The 23,412-nt window shown below is 47.2% G+C and overlaps 1 protein-coding gene across 4 annotated transcripts in view; it reads right to left on the bottom strand.

Annotated features, from left to right (window-relative positions):
* The window catches only part of PREPL (prolyl endopeptidase like), a 915,395-nt gene that overhangs the window by 498,754 nt on the left and 393,229 nt on the right, over positions 1 to 23,412 (bottom strand). For all 4 annotated transcript variants that reach the window (XM_069608452.1, XM_069608451.1, XM_069608454.1 and 1 more), the window contains one exon: positions 23,039 to 23,162. In XM_069608452.1, the coding sequence (XP_069464553.1) occupies positions 23,039 to 23,162 (124 nt within the window). The remainder of the gene's footprint in view (positions 1 to 23,038; positions 23,163 to 23,412) is intronic.

The raw sequence follows: 23,412 nt of genomic DNA, 5'->3' as shown, positions 1-23,412 counted from the left end.
GTCTCAGAGGATGGCAGTGGATTGTGGTTTAAGTAATGGCCACCGCTCTGCTTCCGGTTTTCGCGATCACAGTGTTTCCAGAACCGGTTTTTCCGTTTCCGTTTCCGCGGCGGCGGTGGCGGATACGGATATACCACTGCTGTGGTTCATGGTGCATCTATGTCCGTGGGTGTTTCCGTGCCGGTGGTGTCACCGGTTCCGCAATGGTCTGCTGCGTGCGACTGACAAACCGTAATCGCACCTTAATTCTGCATGCTTGCGAATGCGGTAACTGTTTCACCGCCGTCACGGAAACAACGGATTCCCGACTGGCAGACTCATAATGAGGCCCAATTACTCTTTAGTGGAGGATTTTGATGTGCAACAATTGTTTTCAGTCTACGGATATTGCAAGTTCTGCCAACAAACAAACCAAAAGTGGAGAAACCTTACCCACATAGCGACTTACAATATCACCCAAGATGATATCTGCTATAAGATGACCTGTAAACTGAAGAAGGTTGGCAAATGTCAACAGCTGAACATTACCTAAGAGAAAAACCAAACTGTGTTTGAGAAGCATTTGTGTTCACGCACTCCAAGCCCATGCACCAACGTTAATAATACTATGTCCTGTACTCATGTAGCTGCTAGTCATTTGAACCATGTAAAACTTCTGATAGGATGGCTTTTCTTGTGTGGTAACATCACATATACTTACATTCCAGTTAACATTTCTGGAGGACCATGTGCTTTAACATGGCTTGGTTTAATGATGTTTCCTTTGCAGCCAGCATTACATCGAATGAGAAGAAACATTTATGAATCTATAGGGCTATCCCCAGACTGTGCTTCAAATGTGCATTTGTTATCAGAATCAGAGGTTTTGGCACTTGCAAATTAATTGGTGAGAGTTTGGGGATTAGCTGCCGTGGGCTATACATCTTTGATTAGGTTTGCATGCTTAGTAGTGAAAGGGTTGAATTATACCTTGAGGAACTGCTTCTATATAGTAAAGCTGTGAGAAAAGCAGCATTACAAAATCGAGCTGCTATTGATCATCTGTTGCTGACACATAACCTGGGCTGTAACGCAGTTGAAGGAATGTGCCGTTTTAATTGAAGTGACCATTCCCGGTCTATTGAAAATCACATTTAAAGGTTGAAAGACTTAATGAAACAGATAACCCAATATCATACTGGGAATTGGTGGGATTGGCTGTTTTCTTGGATTCCAGATATTGGAGGAACTTTGAGTTATGCCTTTGCTTGTATTTGTACAATTGTTATGATTTGAATTTTCTATTGTATTCAATGTATTTTTAGTTTAGTTATGATGTTTTGTCGCTTTGAGAAGCCGACTTTAGTACCACTGAGTTATGGAAGTGAAATGCCCAAGGGTGAATTGTAAGGCTTTTGACTAAAACATGACGCTTGTGCGCGGATTTTGGGTGCTCCCAGAGCTATAATGGACATTTTCTTCAGGCCTCAGTGAAATCTGCAAATTTTCCTGAGTGCTCAGTGGAAGCTGCATTTTATGTGAACTCGTAACATGGTTTTTATTATTCCACTGGCAAATATGTTTTCTTGATTCTGCATTGCTTGAAGGACTGTTTTGAAGAAGGTGCCAGCTGGTACTTGATAACTTTTCTTCAGCTTTGCAAGATTCCCTCGCAACGTTATGTGACTGTTTTGCCTCTTGGGGTTGCCATGGGTCACTCCAGCCGTGGGCACATGGGAACTGTCAACAGGTAGAGACTTTGAAGGCCAGAAATTCTGGAAAATGCCACATTTTTCGGATGGCTTAAAATGAGGGGCACCGGAGCAGTCAGACAGAGAAAAAGCTTCCTGGAAAAGTGAACGCAATGCTTCCATGCCCGTTGACACAAGGATCTCTCCCTGACAGCCTGTTTGGGAGCTTTTCAGTGACGTTCTGGCGAGATGATGTGCTTGCAGCTGTGTCAATGGTGATGTATTTTATTACTTTTAATCATTTATTTACTTATTATTCTTTTTGCATTTATTCATTTATGTATGTTTTTGGTGAATAAAGAGGCCATATAAGAGCCAAAGGGCTGCGACTGGCCCCTGTGCTGTATGTCGTGCACCTTTGTTCTCAAGAGAGACCTCTCAATGGAAGAATTGGAAGAGGCAATCAAGCAGATGGGTGGGGGAAAAACTCCCACCCCTTATGCTCTCCCAATTAATTTTCAGAAACTACCAAAACGTGAACTTCTAGAAGTAAGGAAATATATGCTATATGAAAGTAGAGATAAAGAAGCCTACCACCAAACTTAAGAGAAGCTACAATTATAGTGGTCCCAGAAGAGAGGAAGCCATTAGATTGTTGCAAGTTCTTTAGACCAATCTTCCTCATTGTCAGGTAAAGACACTGGGCAGAGTTCTGGAGAACAGGTTACTAAAGATTATGGCGGAATTCATCCACGAGGACCAATGCAGTTCTAAAGATATTGACCAGAACCAATATAAGAGACTTTATATTTCCCTAGAACAAGCAAAAATAAGGAATGACCCAGCGAATATCCTACCTCTCAACTCACACAATGCATTTCACTCAGTGGAACGGAGGTAAATGTTTGGAATCCTGGGTAAAATGGGTGTTGGACCCAGCTCTACTAACTGTGTGATGCTCCAATATGATAAACAAAGGCCAGAGTAAAGGTCAATGGATCAATTTCAGATAGGTTTGAGATACAAAGGAGGGAACTAGACAAGGGTGCCCTCTCTCACTTCTCCTTTTCATAATAACAATAGAACACTTAGAGTGGATGAGGTAAAATCAAGGACTGTCAGGGTTTGGGGCAACCTAGCGGCGAAGAAAGGATCTCACACTACGTAGACAATATCCTACTTTATCTAACGTGACCAAGAGGGTCAATACGAAGAGTGATGGAAATGAAGAAATTTGGAAAACACACATGCCTAAAGATAAACTTGGACAAGTCAATCCACTATCCAATATGCAGGAATATAAGGAATGAATTAAGAGGTTCCTTGTTGGTTAGCAGGAGAGTGCTTCAGATATCTGGATATAGTTGTCCACAGGGAAGTGAACCGCTTTCATGAAAACAATCTTGTTCCTGCCCCAAAGTGCTTTGAAACAGACATAGGACACTGGAACCGGCTTCCTCTGTCGCTACATGGAAGGGCAGCAATAAATGCAATTATTATGTTTCCCAGGCTTCTATTCATATTACAGAACACTACCACGACCAGCAGAAATGAGGAATTTGACAGGGTTGCAAGGACTCTGTTCTTTCTGATGGCAGAACCAAATACGCCAAGTCAAGGTAGAAATGCTATATAACTTCCAATGCGAGGGAGGTCTAGGTTGGAAAGCGTACTACATAACAATAAAAGGCAATTTAAGCCCCCTACGGTGAATAAAGCAGTTAAATATGCCTCAAACAAATTACATGACAGCTGGAATAGGAAGGTAAATACATTTTTTAAAGTTGATACTGGGCCTATTGAAGGGATCCAGAATATTAATTGGTACATCAAATGGGTTGATAAGGGGATCAAGAGGACAGGTGATGTGACGAAAGGTTTGAAAAGGTCTGAACTTAAAGGAATTGTTTGGTCAGAAATGTTTATTGTCCCCATGGGTCGGCCATGTGTTTTTAAGCCTAAGTCGGTCGATATTAGAAACATTTCCTATGGACCTTACCCGGGTTTTCGTCCATTAAACACATGCGAAAACAGGCAGTAGTGCGCCGCCATTTTGTGATAATCTTATCACTTGCCGCATCGCCCTGTGTGACCTGCTTTTGCGGCTCTAAATCATATCCCCCCCCCTGAGCCTGACATTATCAAAACATTCATATTCCCCGCCTCTCTCTGTGACGTTACTGTGCTGCGTAGGCAAATGCGCCCAGTCGTCTTCTACGCGACTTCACACAGAACCCGGAAACCAACACAGATCAACTCACAACACAGCGCGCCACAATTCGGAATATGAAACTGTACTTTAAAATCAAACAGCAAGATTGTACATTTGGTAAAGTACATTTATTTGACATTAAATGTTTAGAGAATATTCAGCAATTGGCATATTAAATCGGAATGGAATTTTTTTTCTTTGCTCTCGATCCGCAAATCCGCTAAAGTTTATCATGAGTCACGCGCTGTTCCTTTACGGTACACAGGGTGTTGGTTTTCGTTAAAAGAAGCACTTTGGTCGCACGGTGAATCGCAAGGCTGTTCCACCAACTAGGCACTAGGCCACCGTAAAGGTTGATATGTTGCCTCTAGCTGCTAGTACTGCATAAGGGCATATGGGCCCTTGGCGATCGTCCCATAAGATAGTCAATGTAGTGCAGTTGTTTACAAGAAGCTGCAGCTGGCGACTGAAGAATCTGTCGGCCGGGGTCTGGAATAGGTGGCAGTCGCAGTACGGTAGGATGTACCTGTTTTGAAAACATAAAAATTGAAATTAGTCTCGCTAGCCGATCTTTATTACTATTGTTAATTTTATTTATTAGGCCCGAGGTGAAACTATTTGCTTGCAAGGATAGTGCAATAGAGTATGTTCGGCTCTAAAAGCAATGTGAAAACTGACGAAAGAAATCGAGGTTAACACACAAAGTAATGATTTATTAACGTTGAACCACTGCCATGAATGATTTTATTGGAGAGGACGCCTCAGCAACTCCCTGAAACACAGTACTTGCATTAGTATGGTTTTCAATATTGTAAACATAACACACACTTGGGGTCGACAGCACAGGTACTTATAAAGAGATAATCACAAATGATGCATTGTCTAAAAGAATCAATGGATATCTAAATATGATCCGATTTAATCGACTTATTTCTCCGATTTATTTACATCTGCATCATCTAAATGGGATGTTGTGATTGTAGAGGAAGCTCCGTCTTCTCCCTGAAATACAGTACTTGCGTTAATAAGGAAGAACGTATAGCAAATGGAATCAAGTTATATGATCACGCTCGATGGAACTGTCAGTATCCATACCTCGTGCTGCGGAAGAATATCTATGGATGTTGTAAATGTAGTGCGCACTTCCGAAAGCTGTTGCACCGATTCGTATACGCATGGTCCTGCTTCCACTTCCCCTGGAATTACTTGAATGTCAGGCTCAGGATCAAATGCAGGGGTTGACGCTCCATCTACCGCCTGAAACATAGTACTTGCATTAGTAAGGATTACAATATTGAAAACATAACACACAATTGTGGTCGACCGCACAGGTACATATCAATGGCTAACCACGAATGAAACATTTTGTAGAACAATCAAACGACAAGTATTCCAGCTCTGATGATCTAGTTCGATGGAGCTGTCAGTATCCATACCTCGTGCTGCTGAAGAATATCTATGGATGTTGCCAATGTGGTGGACGCTTCAGCATCTCCCTGAAAGACAGTACTTGTATTAGTATGGATAACACTAATTATAACTGAAAACAAACACTAGGGGACGACAACTAAGGTGTATATCAATTGGAAGCACTAACGAAACATTCGGTAAAATAATTACACGATACATAAAAACTGTTACTTGACATGCATAAAACAAGTCTGTAGCGTAATAGCTAAGTAAGATTACCTGATACACGCTAGAAGTGGTTGATAACTGCGGGCTCCTCACGGATGTAGAATGTTCTTGCTTCAGATTCAGTGGATAGTCAAGCAGTTGTAAAGGTAAATTATTGTTTGATAATGAAATGCCAATATTAAAAATTGCCATGTAAGGCGACAGAATACTTGAGAATAATGCTATTGAAAGTCTGCAATATAGCACAGTTCCCTGTGCCCATAAATAGATTTCATTTGAGGGTTATAAAATCGAAAAATAATTTATTGATAAATGTCATTATTCAAAAAGATATACACTCATATCAATATCGAAAGTATTACAAGGGACACAACACCTAAAATATCAATTAATCCATTCGGCTACCTACACACTACCGCAAGGCCTAAAGCTAAATCCGGACACTTGACTCACCAGTGGCGGAATGTGGACGAATAGAGTGGGAATAGTGTTTGCGAGCAATTTTCGTGTCGTTCGCCGTTTATTCTTCTTTGTTACCCAAGATGTGGCGTACATGTTCGAGGAAAAGTGACGGCTGCAGATGCGGTATCGATCACCCCTCTTTTCCTCAAAGATTTGTTGGACTCTACTTTCAAGCTTTCCGGTAGATATCCGCAATGTCTGACTCATTCTCTTATTCGATCAACAGTTTTAGGGAATACATGCATTGTAGTGCCTTCAGATTTAGCATGGATCTTCGAAGGGCAGCCGCTAATCGAACAGGCAGGCATTGTTGAAAATTCTGAAAAGTAAATATCAAGATTATTATAAAACCTTGATAAAAAAAAAGGCCATAAAAAAGTAAATGAACCATACAATGTTCAATGCAAGGTTTGTTTTGGTCGCCGGAACTATACCAGTTCATCAAGTGCGGATTAGTATTTGCATTACTTTCACAAATTAAAAAATGATGGAACTAAACTCTGAACATGTGACTCGTCCCTTGGATGTACAGTCTTACACGAGAAGGAAACATGCTTACATTATAGACAGGACCCGCGAAGGATGCAATTCGATGACAATTGACACAGATGAAAATAAATAGATCTATTGATATCATAACAATTGAAACTCAAGTCAATAGCAATGAGATCAATGAACATAGCACTATTGAGTACTCTACTCGCAAATAGATAGAAATTTAAAAATGACCGAAATATGACTGCGATACATGACCTTACCTTGATCAACAAACAGTTAGATTCAGCAAGCCTAGTAGTTTGTGGCAGGAGAACAGGTAAATGGCCACGGCTAGCACACTGACGAGTTTGATCGAAGTGGTCACAGAAGTTCACAAATAGCACGAAGACGAGCAGATTAGCATCGATCTCAGTGGTTCTCAGGTAGCACGTTCCGGAGTTGACTTGCAAAGCACAAAGATGTTCTCATGAGACATATCAAATGGTTTATAAAGTATTAGAAACAGGGGTTTGTTTGTGAATGAATGATGTGTATATGTCGTGGTATTATGTGGTTTGCCGGGGGGCGGCCAGCATGAGGGGGGATCCTGGTCGGAGACACGGGGTCTGAGAAGGCCATGTGACCAATGGCCCCCGGGCGTGGGATACCTTTTGAAGTGTACATGCTGTTTGGCACCTTGGCCGTTTGCTCCCCTGACAGCCCCCCATGGCAGCACGCATCCACTGGCGCGATCCGCCTTTGATAGAGGGGGGTGGGATGGATGGGCCTGGGGCGTGCAGATAAGGCACAGGAAGACTGCTGAATGGAGACACACTTATGTGGATTGCAGGGGGGCGGCCTGCTTGAGGGGAGGCCTGCCTGGAGACATGGGGTCTGAGAAGACCATGTGAGCAATGGCCCCTGGGCGTGGGATACCTTTTGAAGTGTACATGCTGTTTGGCACCTTGGCCGTTTGCACCTCTGACAGCCCCCATGGCAGCGCGCATCCACTGGTGCGATCCGCCTCTGATAGAGAGGGGGGGTGGGATGGATGGGCCTTGGGTGTGCAGAGAAGGCACAGGAAGACTGCTGAATGGAGACACACTCGATTCATTTAAATAAATCGAAACAACCGTTGTTAAAATATATGTGGTGTTTTATTTTGTTTCTTATTTTGATGGCACAAAAGAACAAGTTACTTCTTACCTTGTAACGTTCTTTCGACGGGATGTTCCTCCGGTGTATTCCTCATCTTAGATATCTCCTTCCAGCTCTGCTGGCCTCGGAAAATGTTTTCTCTCCAGAGGGCGCTGCGCGTCGACGTCCTCCGAGTCGATGTCCCTCGACAGCCGCCGTATCGACGTCGACGTCATCCTGCCTATAAAGGCCGCGCGCAGCGTCCGTTGCTCAGTTCCGTTTTGTAGCCCACAATAATACTTTCTGGACTAAACTAATCACCCTGAAGGAGCGTAAGCTGCAACAACAAGGGAAGTAGAACTGCAGGGATGGATGGGAGGGTCGATGAGGAATACGTCGGAGGAACATCCCGTCGAAAGAACGTTACAAGGTAAGAAGTAACTTGTTCTTCGAAGGGATTGTGTCCTCCGACGTATTCCTCATCTTAGATAGGCTCCCATAGCAGTATTCTATTATCGGAGGAGGGAGTACTGACTTCACGCTGTCTTCTATTGATGAATAGAATGCAGTACAGCCCTTCCAAACCTAGTCTCTTGACTGGAGGAGGAATCCAAATTGTAAAAGCGTGTAAAGGTATGGACAGACGACCATGTAGCGGCCGCACAGATGTCTTTAACCGGCACGCCTCTTTTGAGGGCCGATGAAGCTGCAATACCTCTGGTCGAATGACCCCTAAGGTTTTGAGGGGGCTCTTTCCCTGCCAGTTTATAACATTCCAGAATGGCTAGAATGATCCATCTGGAAATGGTCTGCTTAGTTATTGGTAACCCCAGCTTGTGACCTGCGTAACCTACAAACAGCTGGTCTGCCTGTCTTATCCTGGCTAGTCTACTGATGTAAAAACTTAAAGCCCTCCTAGGGTCTAGCCTGTGTAACCTCTCTTCCTCTTTCCCCGGGTGAGGAGGAGGATAGAAAGATGGTGGGGTAATCTTCTGAGTGATATGGAATTCAGAAACCACCTTTGGGAGGAAATTAGGCTTCACTTGCAGGACAACTTTGTCTTTGTGAAATATTGTGTGAGGGGGTTTACAAGAAAGAGCTTGTAACTCGCTCACCCTTCTAGCAGATGTAAGTGCTATTAATAAAACAGTTTTAAGGGTAAGGAATCTTAACGAACAAGAATGGAGAGGTTTGAAAGGTATGCCCATCAGGAAAGTTAGTACTAAGTTTAAATCCCATAGGGGAACTTGGAATGGTCTTGGGGGATAAACATTGGTTAATCCCTTTAGAAACTGTATTACCAAGGGTAATTTGAAATAGGATGGTTCTTCCGCAGTACGCTTAAAGATGGATAGCGCTGCGAGATAGCCCTTAATGGTGCCAACTTGAAGGCCTGAATTTGCCAAATATAGTAGGAAGGACAAAATCATTGGTGTACCACATGAAAAAGGGTCGATATTCTGTTCTCTACACCAGCTGCAAAATCTGTTCCAACGGCAGCGGTATAAAGACTTTGTTGCTGGCCTCCTTACCGAAAGCAACACCTCCATAACATCATCAGGGAGGTCCCAATCCTTGTACCTCAGCCTTTCAGAAGCCAAGCGTGAAGGTTGAGGGTTTTGATGTCTGGATGGAGAACCTGACCTCCCTTCTGTGAGAGTAGGTTCTCTCTGAGTGGAAGTCGAATAGGAGGGCAGATGGACAAGTCTAGAAGGTCCGGGTACCACGTTCTCCTGGCCCAATCCGGGGCAATTAGGATCATGGTTCGCCGGAATCTTCTCAACCTCCTGATCATTTGAGGAATGACAGGGACCGGTGGGAACGCGTACAGAAGCAGAAACTCCCAGTCCACTATGAACGCGTCTCCCAGAGCTCCTCTCGGGGGAAATTCCCTTGAGCAGAACAGGTCGCATTTCCTGTTTAGGCTGGTGGCGAACAGATCTACCTGAGGGGTTCCCCAAAGGGCGGAGATCTCTTGAAGGACTTCCTGAGCTAGCTCCCACTCGTGGGAGACTGTGTTCTGCCTGCTCAGAGCGTCCGCTGTCAAGTTCTTCTCTCCGGCTAGGTGAACTGCCGATAGAGAGATTCCTTCTTGGATTGCCCAAAACCAGAGCTGCATCGCCTCTCTGCACAGGGGTAGTGATCCTACGCCTCCTCTTTTGTTGAGGTAATGCATGGCCACCGTGTTGTCCGTCATTATCAGGACGTTCTTCCCTTGTACAGCTGGCAGGAACGCCTTCAGCGCAAGTCTGATGGCTCTCAGCTCTAACAGGTTGATATGTAGTCTGGACTCCGATGGAGACCAACGACCGCTGATGGTCAAGTCGTTGGCGTGGGCTCCCCACCCCATGAGCGAGGCATCCGTGACTACTGTTATCTCCGGCCAGGGTTGCCAAAACTGTTCTCCTTTCAGAATGTTCTCCTGAAAGGCCCACCACTGAAGGTCTCGAGCCACCCTGCCGGGAACCTGAAGAAGATCTGTCATTCTCCCTGAGAATTGTGACAACTGAGTCCTCAGTGCCCACTGGAGGGATCTCATTCTCAGGCGAGCCTCTGGCACTAGGAAAATGCAGGATGCCATGAGGCCTATCAACCTCAAAAAGTCAAAGGCTGGGAGACGTTGGGCATGTTGGAACTTGGTAACCATCTGTACAATATCTTGAGCCCTCACCTCTGGGGGCGAGGCTTTTCCCAGGGAAGTGTCCAGGATCGCTCCTATGAATTGGAGTCTCTGCAATGGTATCATTTGTGACTTCTTTAAATTGAGGGAGAAGCCCAGTCTGTGAAGGAAGTGGCACACGTGATTTAGCTGGATCTGAGCTTGTTCCGAAGAAACAGCCCTGATCAACCAATCGTCCAGGTAGGGGTAGACGTGAATCCCTTCCCTCCTTAGACTTGCAGCCACTACCGACATTAACTTGGTGAAGACCCTCGGGGCGGAGGTCAGCCCAAATGGCAGCACTCGAAATTGATAGTGAGAGTTGCCAATTGCGAACCTCAGGTATTTCCTGTGTTTGAGATGGATAGGCACATGGAAATAAGCGTCCTGAAGGTCCAGAGATACCAACCAGTCCTGGAACTGAAGGGCCTGGAGGATCTGAGAAAGAGTGACCATCTTGAATTTGTCTTTTCTGAGGAATTTGTTCAATTCTCGCAAGTCCAAGATGGGTCTCAGTCCTCCGTCTTTCTTTGGAATGAGAAAGTAAGGGGAGTACCAGCCCTTGTTCCTCTCCGCTACAGGTACCGGTTCTATGGCACCTTTCTCTAGCAGGTCCAAAATTTCCTGCAAGAGGAGCGGATCTGGAGCTTTCTGAGAGCTGATCCCCGGTGGATGACTCTGAGGTATACGTAGGAAAGGCAGGCAGTAACCTTGGGCAACTGTTTCCAATGCCCAAGCATCTGACGTGATAGCCTGCCATACCGCCAGATGTTGAGTCAACCTGCCTCCTACAGGTGTCCTGTGAGGGAAGTCCTCAGAGTGGTTTTGGGGCGGCTGATGCAGATGCCGATGGTAAAGAGGCACCTGCTGTTGCTGCGGCTTTTGAATATCTACCCCGTCCACCTCGGGTAGTTCTTCTTTGTCCCCTTTGAGCCGGACGTCCTCTACCTCTTCCGAATGCGGAGTAGAAGCGAAAGGACTTGCCCCTCGCAGAGGTTCCTGTGGGACGAAAGGGAGTCTGACGGATTGCAGCGCCTAGGGATTTAGCTGCTGCTTTTGAAGTTTGCAGATTCTCTAAACTGTCATCCGCCTTTTTCCCGAACAAAGAAGAGCCATCGAATGGCATGTTCAAGAGCCTGGCTTGCACATCTGGGGCAAAACCAGACTTTCTCAACCAAGCGAATCTCCTGGTTGATGTACTTGCCGCCATTGCTCTGCTGATACTGTCAGCCGAATCAATGCCCGTCTGGAGGGATTCGCACATAGCATCTTTACCGTCCTGTATAATATTCAGGAACGCATCCCTTTCTTCTCCCTCCGGGATGCAGCCAGCCGCTGTAGAAGCACACTCCCAAAGTGTATGGCTGAACCTAGCAAGGGTGCAGGTAGCATTAACAGATTTTAACGCCATGCTACATGCTGAAAAGACTTTCTTTGCCATAGCATCATATTTTTTATCGTCCCTGTCCTGTGGGACAGTAGGATAAGCCGTCTTGACATCGGTAGAGGATGCTGCCTGTACCACCAGACTTTCTGGGGATGGGTGTTTAGACAAAAACTCTGGGTCTGTAGAAGATACCCTGTACTTTGTAGACCGTTTTTTATTTACTGCTGGTACGACATCTGGGGTTTCCCAGTTTGTCATGATCTTCCTCTGAAGAGCTTTATGAAAAGGCACCACAGGATCCTCCTGTGGGCCTTTGTCAAGAATATCCGTGAGGTCATCTTGTTGGAAAGATTGTGAAGGTGCAGACCACCACATGAACTCTGTGATCCTGGCCATTAAGGCTCTATAGGGGGTTTCAGCATGCTCCCCCGGGTCTGGCCTAGCAAACTCCACCTCAGGGGAAGTGTCTAACCCACTTGCCTCATGTAAGGAATCATGAAGATCCTTTAACCTGCGTTCTTCAGAGGAAAATTTCTCTCTAATTGGGGTTACAGGTCCCTGCAACTCAAATATGTCTTCCTGTTCAGACAATTCTCCCTCTTCCAAAATTGAGGACATAGTTCTCAATTGTTCTGAACTCATAAAGGGAGTAAATCCCATTTCCAAGGCAGAGGGTGCCGAACTTGTCATTATCGGCCTCGAAAACGTCGATGTCGTCGACGCCGACGTCGAAGGCTTCGAGCGTGGCGTCGAAAACAAAGGCGGAGGCCTCGAAGACCTCGACAGAATTGGAATTCTACTCGACAATCTCGACGCCATCGACTTCGAGGACCTGGGGATAGTCACTGGGTGTGTCGTAACCGTGACTTTTCTTGGCGTCGACGCCGGTGTAGAAGCTGGCGTCGAGTCGACAGACCCGTGTGTCGAAGGTCCCTTCGACAACGGCGTCGAAGACACCGACCTCGGCGTCGACGGAACTCTCGTCGACGGTGTCGACGGAACCTTCGATGAAGGTTTGGAGGTCATAGTCCTACTCGAGGGTTCGAGATGCGCTCGAGAGGTTTCCTTCGCCGGGTACTGCGACTCGCGGCGTTTTTGACCTTCGGGTCTTTCGACCAGAGCATCGCTCTCGGCAGTCTTCGAGGGGGTCAAGGCCGCTTTCTCGAAGACGCTCATCATATTTTTGCGGAATTCCTCCCATTCAGCCCGGGAACTATGTTTCGTGGGGCAAGGGATTCTTTTTGGCGAAACAGAGGAAGAGGAAGACGGAGAAGGGGATCTTCGACGTCTCCTCTTCGAGTGCTTCGATCTCGAGGAGTGATGGGACCCACTCCGAGACCTGGAGCGCGAATGGTGACGAGGAGACGAGTGTCTCGACTTCGTCGACGAAGAAGAAGCTTTAAAAGTCCTACCTTTCTCCAGCTTCCCCCTACGCTCCTTCAGGGCCTTAGCTGTCATAGACATACAGTCCTCGCATTCCGAACAATGGTGTTCAGCTCCCAAACACCACAGACAAACTCTGTGAGGGTCAGTCAGCGACATCTTTTTCCCACAATCTCGGCATTTTTTGAAGCCGGATCGAGGAGTTGTCGGTTCCGACGAGGAAGCCATCGAGTACGGATCGAATAACTCGAGGTAAATATGGATTAATCTGACAAGAACTGAGCAACGGTATTCCGAGGCACTGAGTAAGCGCGGAAAAACGGAACTGAGAAAAGGATGCTGCGCGCGGCCTTTATAGGCAGGATGACGTCGACGTCGATACGGCGGCTGTCGAGGGACATAGACTCGGAGGACGTCGACGCGCAGCGCCCTCTGGAGAGAAAAATTTTTCCGAGGCCAGCAGAGCTGGAAGGAGATATCTAAGATGAGGAATACGTCGGAGGACACAATCCCTTTGAAATACAAATCTTTACACATTGTACAGGTCAGGTTGCAACACAGCGAGGGAAAATCCCCTGTACTGACCGCTGTCACTGGGGAAAGTTTGTCTTATGGCACGAACGGCACAGGCGGGTATTACTCTTCGAACGCGGTGTCCAAGCCTCCCGTGAAGCCACCATGTAAGGGAACGATAGGCCACCAGCCTGTACCACCTGTGAAAAAGAATGATACAAACTGTTTTTAAATGACCAAGATAAGTTTATTAAACCTTTGTTGTCAATGACAATTCTTGTAACTAATGGCATTCTGCTCGGACAAATGATATCTAGACACTGCACACTATTGAACGACTTTCATGCGTTACAATATGTAGATGTAATTTTGAACATAGGAGACGACTATGAAATAGTAGTGGCATCACAACCAGAGTATACATACTCGTTACTCGGATTACGAAGACGAACAGTTGCGCGAAGTTCGTGCATAAGCACCATCATTATCCTCAACACGGACTGTGTCAGGCAGGCTGCCCTGAAGTCTGCCAGCTCAGTGATGCATTGCGGCCATGGCTCGCCTTCCGAAATGTAGGCCACGCATCCCGAGTTTTCACAGCAGCAGCAGTTCATGTCCTCGGTTGGCATTAGCTTGCACCGATTGCATGTGCACCAGGTGGAAACACCGTTCATGCGATTAGGTCGTGTCTTCATCCGTTGATTTGTCCTGCCAACTGCCGTCCGAATACCCCATCGTTTTTGCACGTTTCCCTTTCCAGTAGTTCCTCCTCGGTATACTCGGGCTCATACATGTAGGGCATTATTGTAGCCATTGTGTGGTAAACAAACTAAAATAATTTATAGCGATGGTACTGGTATCTGTTCACACGGGCTACAAGCGGCGAAGGTAGCTGACCAGAGCACAGAAAAGAGTCACAGAATACTCAAAGTAACAGAGAGAGGAATGGAATCTAAAATCTGCTGCTGTGTGTTGTCAAACAGTCTGTTTATACTTATTGAGTAAAGAGGCGTCCTGCCATTTCCATGGCGACACGTCATTAGCTGAAGTGCAGCGAATGTTGACATGAGACGTGCTTTGGCATTGTGAAATGGGCGGTACGTGTCTGCTGATGACAGGCTCAGGGGCGGGGGATATGATTTAGTGCCGCAAAAGCAGGTCACACAGGGTGATGCAGCAAGTGATAAGATTATCACAAAATGGCGGCGCCCTACTGCCTGTTTTTGCGTGTGTTTAATGGACGAAACCTCGGGTAAGGTCCATAGGACATTTTTCTAATATCGACTGACTTAGGCTTAAAAACACATGGCCGACCCGTAGGGACAATACAAATTTCTGACCGAACCATTCCTTTAAGTCATTCTAAAACAAAGAGGAATTTGGTATAGAAAAGAGATATTTCTAGAAATACCTACAGCTACGGCACAGATGGAGAGGTCATTTAGGAACTTAAAATGGCCTTCCTCAGAAAATACAATGGGCCTCATTACAAGTTTGTCGGTCCGGAAACAACGGTGCCGGTAAGCTTTGCAGCACTGTTGTTTCCGGACCGGCAAACTACGAGTCTGCCTGCCGAAGCAACTGTGCACAACAGGCCGGACCCTGCCAGAAACAGCGGCCACGATAGGCAGAACGTCACGGAAGCACCAGCAACGTTACTAACAGTGCCAGTGCTTCTGTGGTCCTCATTCCCGTGGAGTCCTATTGGACTCCAAGGGAATGGGGAAGAACATTTTACCGGCACCTAGCTCCCAGTCCGCCGGGACTTGTAATGTCCCGGTGTTACCGGGAAGCTAGGTGCTGGTACATATTAACAAGTCTGGCGGCAACCCGGCGGTAGCACTGGCAGGGTTACCGCTGGACTCGTCATGAGCCCCCATGTTTTTGTTGGCGAGTATAGAGTGCATATATACAGCCCTGACATCTCATCTAGCCACCTTGATGAGCAATTTGAAACATAAGTGGGAAGCAATCTAGGAATAGTCAACAACGAAGACTGGAGGGAAGCTTTACAATTTCCAAGTGAAGTTGCCATATCAGTGAAGCTTTGCCTAATTCAGTTAAATTATTTGCACAGAACCTATTATTCTAAAGACGAGTTAAGTAAGATAGGTGGTGAGATAATGTTAATTGCTCCAAATACCACATACGAAAAGGGAGGTCCGATGACGTCCCCAATAATTTGAAAAAATAGTGAGTGGGTGGGACTAAACCAGGGTGGGTATAAAGGAAGGGTGGACTGGAGGTGTGCGTGGGAACTGTAGATCCCTTTCTGACAAATTGCTCGCCCTCTCCTTGTATCTCTGCTTCCATAACTGTACCCTTTCCCATACAAATAGTAAAGTACAGCACTGCTTCTGGAAGCTCGATCCACACTCATTGGAAACTCCAACAATAATACCTCATTGTAGGTTAGGATATCATTCATCAGAAACAATCTCAGTGAAAGTGGTTTTCTTTCGAAGAGCGAATGGCCTTGATGGAGGCAGGCGTTGAGAAGGCTTGGATCTTATGGTGGCATCCGAGTCTCAATTTCTCAAAGAGGGGTTTCTCCTGTTTTGAAGGCAGACCTCTAACCAAATGATTTGGATAGGCTTTGTAAAGAGGAAATCAGTGTAGTAGTACGCCATCGCTGATGTTGTTGGAAAGGTGGGAGGGTCCAGAAGGCAGTACAGCAATGATTAAGGGGCAGAAAGGAAGGAAATAGGGCAAGCAAAACCTGTGGTGACCCAGGATCAACCCACACAGAACTGGAAGTCTTGCCATTTTGGGAGGGAGTACTCAGAATCTCTTTGCTTCTGGATATTCTTGTTTTTTCCCTTTATCAGGGAAGAGATTGGAGGAGGCTACAAGTGATCCTAAGTGGTCCATTGCTTGGTTCAATTCAAAGAAACAAAAGGGCTGTATGGAAAATGTACGAGAGGAGATATGGAGCTTATGCCACTATGTGGAATAAGGACATCAATGGGGAGGAGTTGTATTGGTAAGATATTTCTTGGGAAACATGGTGTTCAAAGGCTATTGATTATCCCTGCTGTGCCATTAGGAGGGCTATGAAAAAATGGAAGGGGAGCAAAATGAGGATCAGAGCAGAACCCTCATGGGGGGAGGGTGGGAAGCAGGTATACAGAGCCGCAAAGTGCCGCTATGTCTTACAAGCTGCATCCCATTTACCCACATAGTGAGGCAAAATAGAAAACGTTTCAGAGTTAGACTTCAAGCACAGCAGACTTGAATCTGTTGGTCTCTCAATGTTAGCCCAAGTAAAAGGTCCAGCCTGCCATTTAAGGTCATTGAACACCTTAGCTGGAAGACGGAAGCAGAGTTAGATAGCCAAAGCACTATTTTGTGAACATTTGGCACAGAGTGCACATCAGTGTAAGCACCAAAGTAAGGCCTTGATGACATTTTAGTGTTGTTTCCTGAAGCTGGCGGCAGAAGGGTGCGCACAATAAAACTCAGAGAGCTCCACTTGAAATTGTAACATGCGAAGACCGAGTCCCCAGCCTAAGGGAGTCAATGAGAAAAAGAAATACAGATATGCTGTAATTACCAGGCTGTTGTGCAAAACTAAGCTGTTCAAGGTCGCCTGGAAGGAACAAAGACATTTCCCTATTAAACCAAAAGTGGCTAGTGGACCAAAATGAGTATGCTGCAGCGAGACAGTAGCAAAGCCGATGAGGGTTAGCGTTAAAGGAACTGCCCCCAAGAAACTCATATAGCCTTGCTTTCTGGAAACCAGACAACGTACCAAAGAACCCACCAAAAAAGAAATGTACGTGTGATAAAGTGCAGACCTGCTGCCAGGTTCCTGAACCCTGTCCACAAGAGGAAAGGGACTGGCCCTTGGAGATAAGAGCAAGCAAGAGGGAGGTTCTGAATAGGAGGCCGACCATGCAGTCAACAAAAGAACAAGGTACTTTCTTACCTGGTAATGTTCTTTCGATGGGATGTTTCTGACAACGTATTCCACATCTATGACAGGTAATCACCACAGCTGTGTTGCTTCGGAACATTTTCGGCGTCTGCGTCCTGCATCGATACGTTATCCTCGAGGGCCTCCGTCGAGCCGACGTCACCGGATGTTATAAGTAGGACGCACGTCGCCTGTAGCCTCAGTTTTTTTCCCAGAACGTGTGGCACCAATCTTCTGCCAGTATGACTACAGAAAGCCTTGCGGATCCGGAAGCTGCAATCGCATAAGAAATTCTGTAGAGGGGCAGGTTGGGAGCGTTCGATGTGAAATATGTCGTCGGAACATCCCATCGAAAGAACGTTATCAGATAAGAAAGTAACTTTTTCTTTGAAGGGATTGGTTCCTCCGACGTATTCCACATCTATGACAGACTCCCAAAGCAGTACCAACGTAAGGAGGTGGGAAAAGAATTTAGAATTTTAGAATGGCCAATTAAATTGCAGAATAGAGGACCGCCTTGCCAAAGGCCAAATCTTGCCCATGGATAGAATCCAGGGAGTAGTGTTTGACAAAAGTATGGACAGAGGCCCATGTGGCTGCTTCACAAATGTTATGAATGGGAACACCCCTCTGCAGGGCAGTGGAGGCAGCCACATCCCTAGTAGAATGAGCCCGTAAGCCTACCGGAGGGTCCTTACCCGCTAAGCAGTAACATTCAAAAATTGTCAAGATAATCCATCTAGATAAAGTCTGTTTAGTAACAGCTTGTCCCAAACACCTTCCAGCGTATCCTATAAAGAGCTGTTCGACCACTCTGACCTGGGACATGAGTGAGATGTAGGAACTTAGAGCTCTCCTAGGATCCAACCTATGGAGCCTCTCCTCTTCCTTACCAGGATGCAGAGGAGGATAGAATGCTGGAAGAATTACCTTCTGGCTTAAATGAAATACCGACACCACTTTTGGAAGAAAAGAGGGACGAACCCTAAGGACAACCCTGTCCACTGTGAAGGGTGGCTTAACGGAAAGTGCCTGCAACTCACTCACTCTGCGAGCGGAAGTGACCGCAACTAAAAATACAGTTTTCAAGGTCAACAGTCTCAAAGGACAAGAATGTAAAGGCTCAAACGGAGCACACATCAGGAATTTTAGAACTAGGTTGAAATCCCAACCGGGCACCTGGAAAGGTGACGTAACACATTAGTGAGCCCTTTCAGAAACTGAGAAATTCAAAGGAATTTTAAAATAAGAACACCCCTCAGACGAGCGCTTAAATATGGACAGCGCCGCCAGGTAACCTTTAATGGTACCCACTTGCAGGCCCTTGTGGTCTAACGAAAGCAAAAAAGACAGAACCACAGGAATGGCACATGAAAAAGGATCCACATTCTTAACCCTGCACCAGTCGCAGAACTTTCTCCAATGGCAACGGTACAGGGACTGTTGCAGGCCTTCTGGCCGAAAGCAACACCTCCATCACGTCTTCAGGGAGGTCCCAATCCTTATACCTCAACCTTTCAGAAGCCAAGCATGAAAGTTGCGGGACTTGACCTCTGGATGGAGAACCTGACCCCCCAAGATCTCCAAGGGAATCTCCTGAACCAGCTCCCACTCGTCAGAGACCGCACTCTGCCCGCTCAGAGAGTCCGCTGCCACGTTTTCATCTCCGGCCAGATGAACTGCTAAGATCGAAATTTCCTGCTGGATGGCCCAGAACCAGAGCTGCATCGCCTCTCTGCACAGAGGGAGAGACCCTGCCTCCCCTTTTTGTTGAGGTAGTGCATGGCCACTGTATTGTCTGTCAGAATCAGGGTATTCTTTCCCCGCACAGCCGGCAGAAAAGCCTTCAGGGCTAGCCTGACGGCAGTCAGCTCCAACAGATTGATATGGAGTCTGGACTCCGACAGAGACCAACGACCGGTGACTGTCAACTCGTTGGCATGAGCTCCCCATCCCTGGCCGATGGTAACCTCCGGCCAGGGTAGCCAAAATGGAGCCCCCTTCATCAGATTGTCTTTGACGGCCCACCACAGAAGATCCTTGGCGACCGAGGGCGGCACCTGAACTAGATCCGACATCCTGCTGGAGGCCTGCGACCACTGCATCTTGAGACCCCACTGCAAAGATCTCATCCGCAGCCTGGCCTCTGACACCAGAGAATGCAGGATGACATAAGGCCGAGCAACCTCAAGAACTCGAACGCCGGGAGACTCTGGGCACGTTGAAACTTGTCCACCATCTGCAGAATGTGATGAGCCCTCACCTGGGGAGGTGAACACTGCCCCAGAGATGTGTCGAGCACTGCTCCGATGTACTGGAGCCGCTGGGTAGGTGTCAAGTGGGACTTCTTTAAGTTGAGGGAGACGCCCAGCATGTGAAGGGAGTAACATGTGACTGACAGATGATCCAGGACTTTCTCGGGAGAGCGTGCCCTGATCAACCAATCATCCAGGTAGGGGTAAACGTGAATCCCCCCTTTCCTGAGTTACACTGCCACCACCATCATGAGCTTGGTGAAGACCCTTGGGGCGGAGATCAATCCGAACGGCAGGACTCGAAACTGAAAATGTGAGTCGCCAACCGCAAACCTCAGGTACTTCTTGTGCTTGGGATGAATCGGCACATGAAAGTAAGCGTCCTTGAGGTCGAGAGACACCAACCTGTCCTGAAGTTGAAGGGCCTGGAGGACTTGAGAAAGAGTAACCATCTTGAACTTGTCCTTCCTGAGGAGCTTGTTCAAACCACACAAGTCCATGATGGGTCTCAAACCCCCGTCTTTTTTCGGAATCAAAAAATATGGGGAATACCATCCCTTGTTCCTCTCCGCTACAGGCACCAGTTCTATGCGCCTTTCTCCAGCAGGGATTTGATTTCCTGCGCAAGGAGCGGATCCGGACTCTTCAAAGAGATTCCCTGGTGGATTGTCGTGAGGCCTCTGCCGGAATGGAAGACAGTAGCCGTGGGCTATGATCTCCAGAACCCACACATCTGAAGTAATGGCACGCCATTCTACAAGATGCTGCGCCAGCCTTCCCCCAACCAGCGAACCATGGGACATGGCCTCATGACTGAGCTGAAGCGGCTGCGGCAGTGCCTGAGGGAAAAGAGGCAACTGCCCGAGCGGCCTTGGCACCTCGAGTACCTTGTTTTCCACCTCTGGTACTCTTACGGTGGCCCCTTTGACTTGCAACTCCCCTCGATCTACCAAAGGAAGAGTAGTATCGAAAGGAACCACCCCTCCATTCCCGTCCCCTACGATGAAAAGGCAGAGGTTGGCGAACTGCAACACTCAACAACATCACTCGTCAGCCTTGCTGGCAAAAAGATGTACACCATCAAAGGGCATGTTGAGAAGCCGGGCTTGTACGTCAGGAGCAAACCCTGACTTCGGCAACCAAGCAAATCTGCGCATCACAGTGCTCGCCGCCATGGACCTGCTGACACAGTCTGCCATGTCCAGACCCGACTGAACAGATTCACACATGGCATCCTTGCCATCCTGAACGAGGGCAAGAAAACCATCCCATTCCTACCCTTCGGGAATATGTTCAGTTGCCAAAGACACACAATTCCACAGAGTGTGAGTGATACGTGCTAAGGCACACACAGAGTTGGCTGCCTTTAAAGCCATACCCCCTCAAGAAAACACTTTCTTCGCCAAGCCATCAAAACGTTTATCGTCCCTATTAGGAGGGATGGTAGGGTAAGACGCCTGCACCAGCAAACTCTCCGGAGTGGGGTGCGTAGTCAAGTAGCCGCGGTTGCTACTGGCTGAACGGTATTTTTTCAGCAATGACTTGCTCACTGCCGGGAGACTCTCCGGAGCAGTCCAAGCCGCTGTCACCCTTCTCTGTAAAGCCATATGAAATGGCATCACCGGGTCAGTGGGTGGACCTTGGTCAAGGATATCTGTCAGGTCATCCTTCAGAAAACCCACTGGTGGCGCAGATTACCCCAAGTACTCTGTCACCCTCGACATGAGACGCCGGTAGGAAGACTCAACCTCCGGAGAGGTGTCCAGACCACTGGCGTCATGCAAAGACTGACGCAGGTCTTCCAACTGGCTATGACCAGACAATAGTTTGTCAGGAACCTCATCAGGAACCAAACTTTCATCAGACCCTTCATCCAGCTCAGATGTAATCCAGAGGCTGGAATAAATCCTTGGATGAAGGCACAGAAAAAGGTTCAAATACAGGCCTCACTGACTTCTTCAGGGCCTTCCTCTGAGTTTCCACCGATGCACGGGGTATCTCCGGTAAAGCCTCCGCAAAAGACATTGAGGGCTTTGACGGAATCGTCGTCGACGTCGAGCGTGGCACCGATGGCTTCGACACAGGCCTCGAGGGCGGTACCCGAGCGTGTCCTTTGATGGCCTCGGCCTCGCCAATGGCGTCGACGACTTCCTCAGAGGCAGAGCCTCGAGAGAGTCCCTCGACGGACATGGCGCTGATGGCATCGACGTCTTCTTAGAAGACCTCACAGGTTCCGCCGGTCTCGAAGGCGTTGAGGACCGGGACCTGGAGCGGGCATGGCTAGAGAAATCCACCTTGTCCGATTGGGACCTCGAAGGCTCCCGATGATCGCGCCGACCACCCGAGCCCAAACGCGTGCGAGCGGTGGCTCTAGCACGTTACCTAGTGGCTTCTTTCGAAGGCGCGGACAAAACAGAGCCCTGCGATTGGAAAATCGCAATCATCTCTGTACAAAATGCATCCCATTCCGCATGAGAGGAATGCTTGTTGGGACAAGCAACCCGCCGTCAGGCGGAATTCTCGGACAAGGACGGGGAAGGCGACCGGTGACGGGGCTTCTGCAAGTGCCTCGAAGAGGCAGAGGAATGGTGGGAACCACTCCGGGACCGAGACCCCCTGGACTTACGCCGAGGTCTCACAGAGTCACCCCTCGAATCGGTCGAAAGCCCACCGGATGTCGACTTTCAAGGTTTGGAAACACTACCTACAAAAAGCTTCTTCTTCCGCTCCTGCAAGGCCTTCGATGTTAACGACTGGCAATCATCACAGTCATCGGTGGCGTGGTCCTCACCGAGGCACCAGAGGCAGGCGTTGTGCAGGTCCGTAAGTGATATCTTGGAACCGCAGTCCTGACACTTCTTGAATCCCGACCGCGGGGTAGAAGACGAAGACGTGATATATTCACAAAACACCAAATTCAAAGAAACGAAAGTATCAGAAGAACCGAGGCGCGCCGAGATCTCTGAAGCGAACACGTTCGTGGAAAAAACGGAACTGAGGCTATGGGCGTCGTGCATCCTACTTATAACATCTGGTGATGTCGGCTCAACGGAGGGCCTCGAGGGCAGCGTATCAACATCATGGACACAGGACGAAGAAAATGTTCCGAAGCAGCACAGCTGTGGTGATTACCTTTCATAGATGGGGAATACGTTGGAGGAACCAATCCCTTCGAAAAAAACATTTGGAAAGAGCCAGCTGCTGAGTGTGTTATGATCCCATCCCCTTCACAGAAATGACATGATAGTATTGAGGAAAACTGACAGTGTCTTTCATTACAAATTTAACAGATCGGCATTTCCACATTTCAAGTACATCAGCAATGTTACCTTGGATCCTCTTCAGTGTAAACTAACTTTGTAGATATTCCTTCACTGAAGTCACACAAAAACACACTACTACATCGCACATTCTTCTGCTCCGTGTAGAACAAAATATTGTTTGTAGCCCACTCTGCAAAGACAATTACAAATACGTAACATCTATTAAAAAAGTGATTACAAAACAACAACAATTCATGCAAATGAATCATATCTGTGTTCCCCTAAGTTAATTCTATGTATACTCATGTAAGACCCTAAATATGTAATATAATAACACCCAAGCCTTCTGTGGGCTATATCTCAGCCCATGGCAGGAGGAGGAGACCAGATAGAGAGCAGCAGAGCCTGTGGAGGCATCAAGGCTTAGGGGGTGAACTCTG

Source organism: Ambystoma mexicanum, chromosome 4q (genome assembly GCF_040938575.1).
Source record: "Ambystoma mexicanum isolate Mex_15411 chromosome 4q, UKY_AmexF1_1, whole genome shotgun sequence".
Taxonomy (NCBI): domain Eukaryota; kingdom Metazoa; phylum Chordata; class Amphibia; order Caudata; family Ambystomatidae; genus Ambystoma; species Ambystoma mexicanum.
This window is presented reverse-complemented; position numbering and strand designations above follow the sequence as displayed.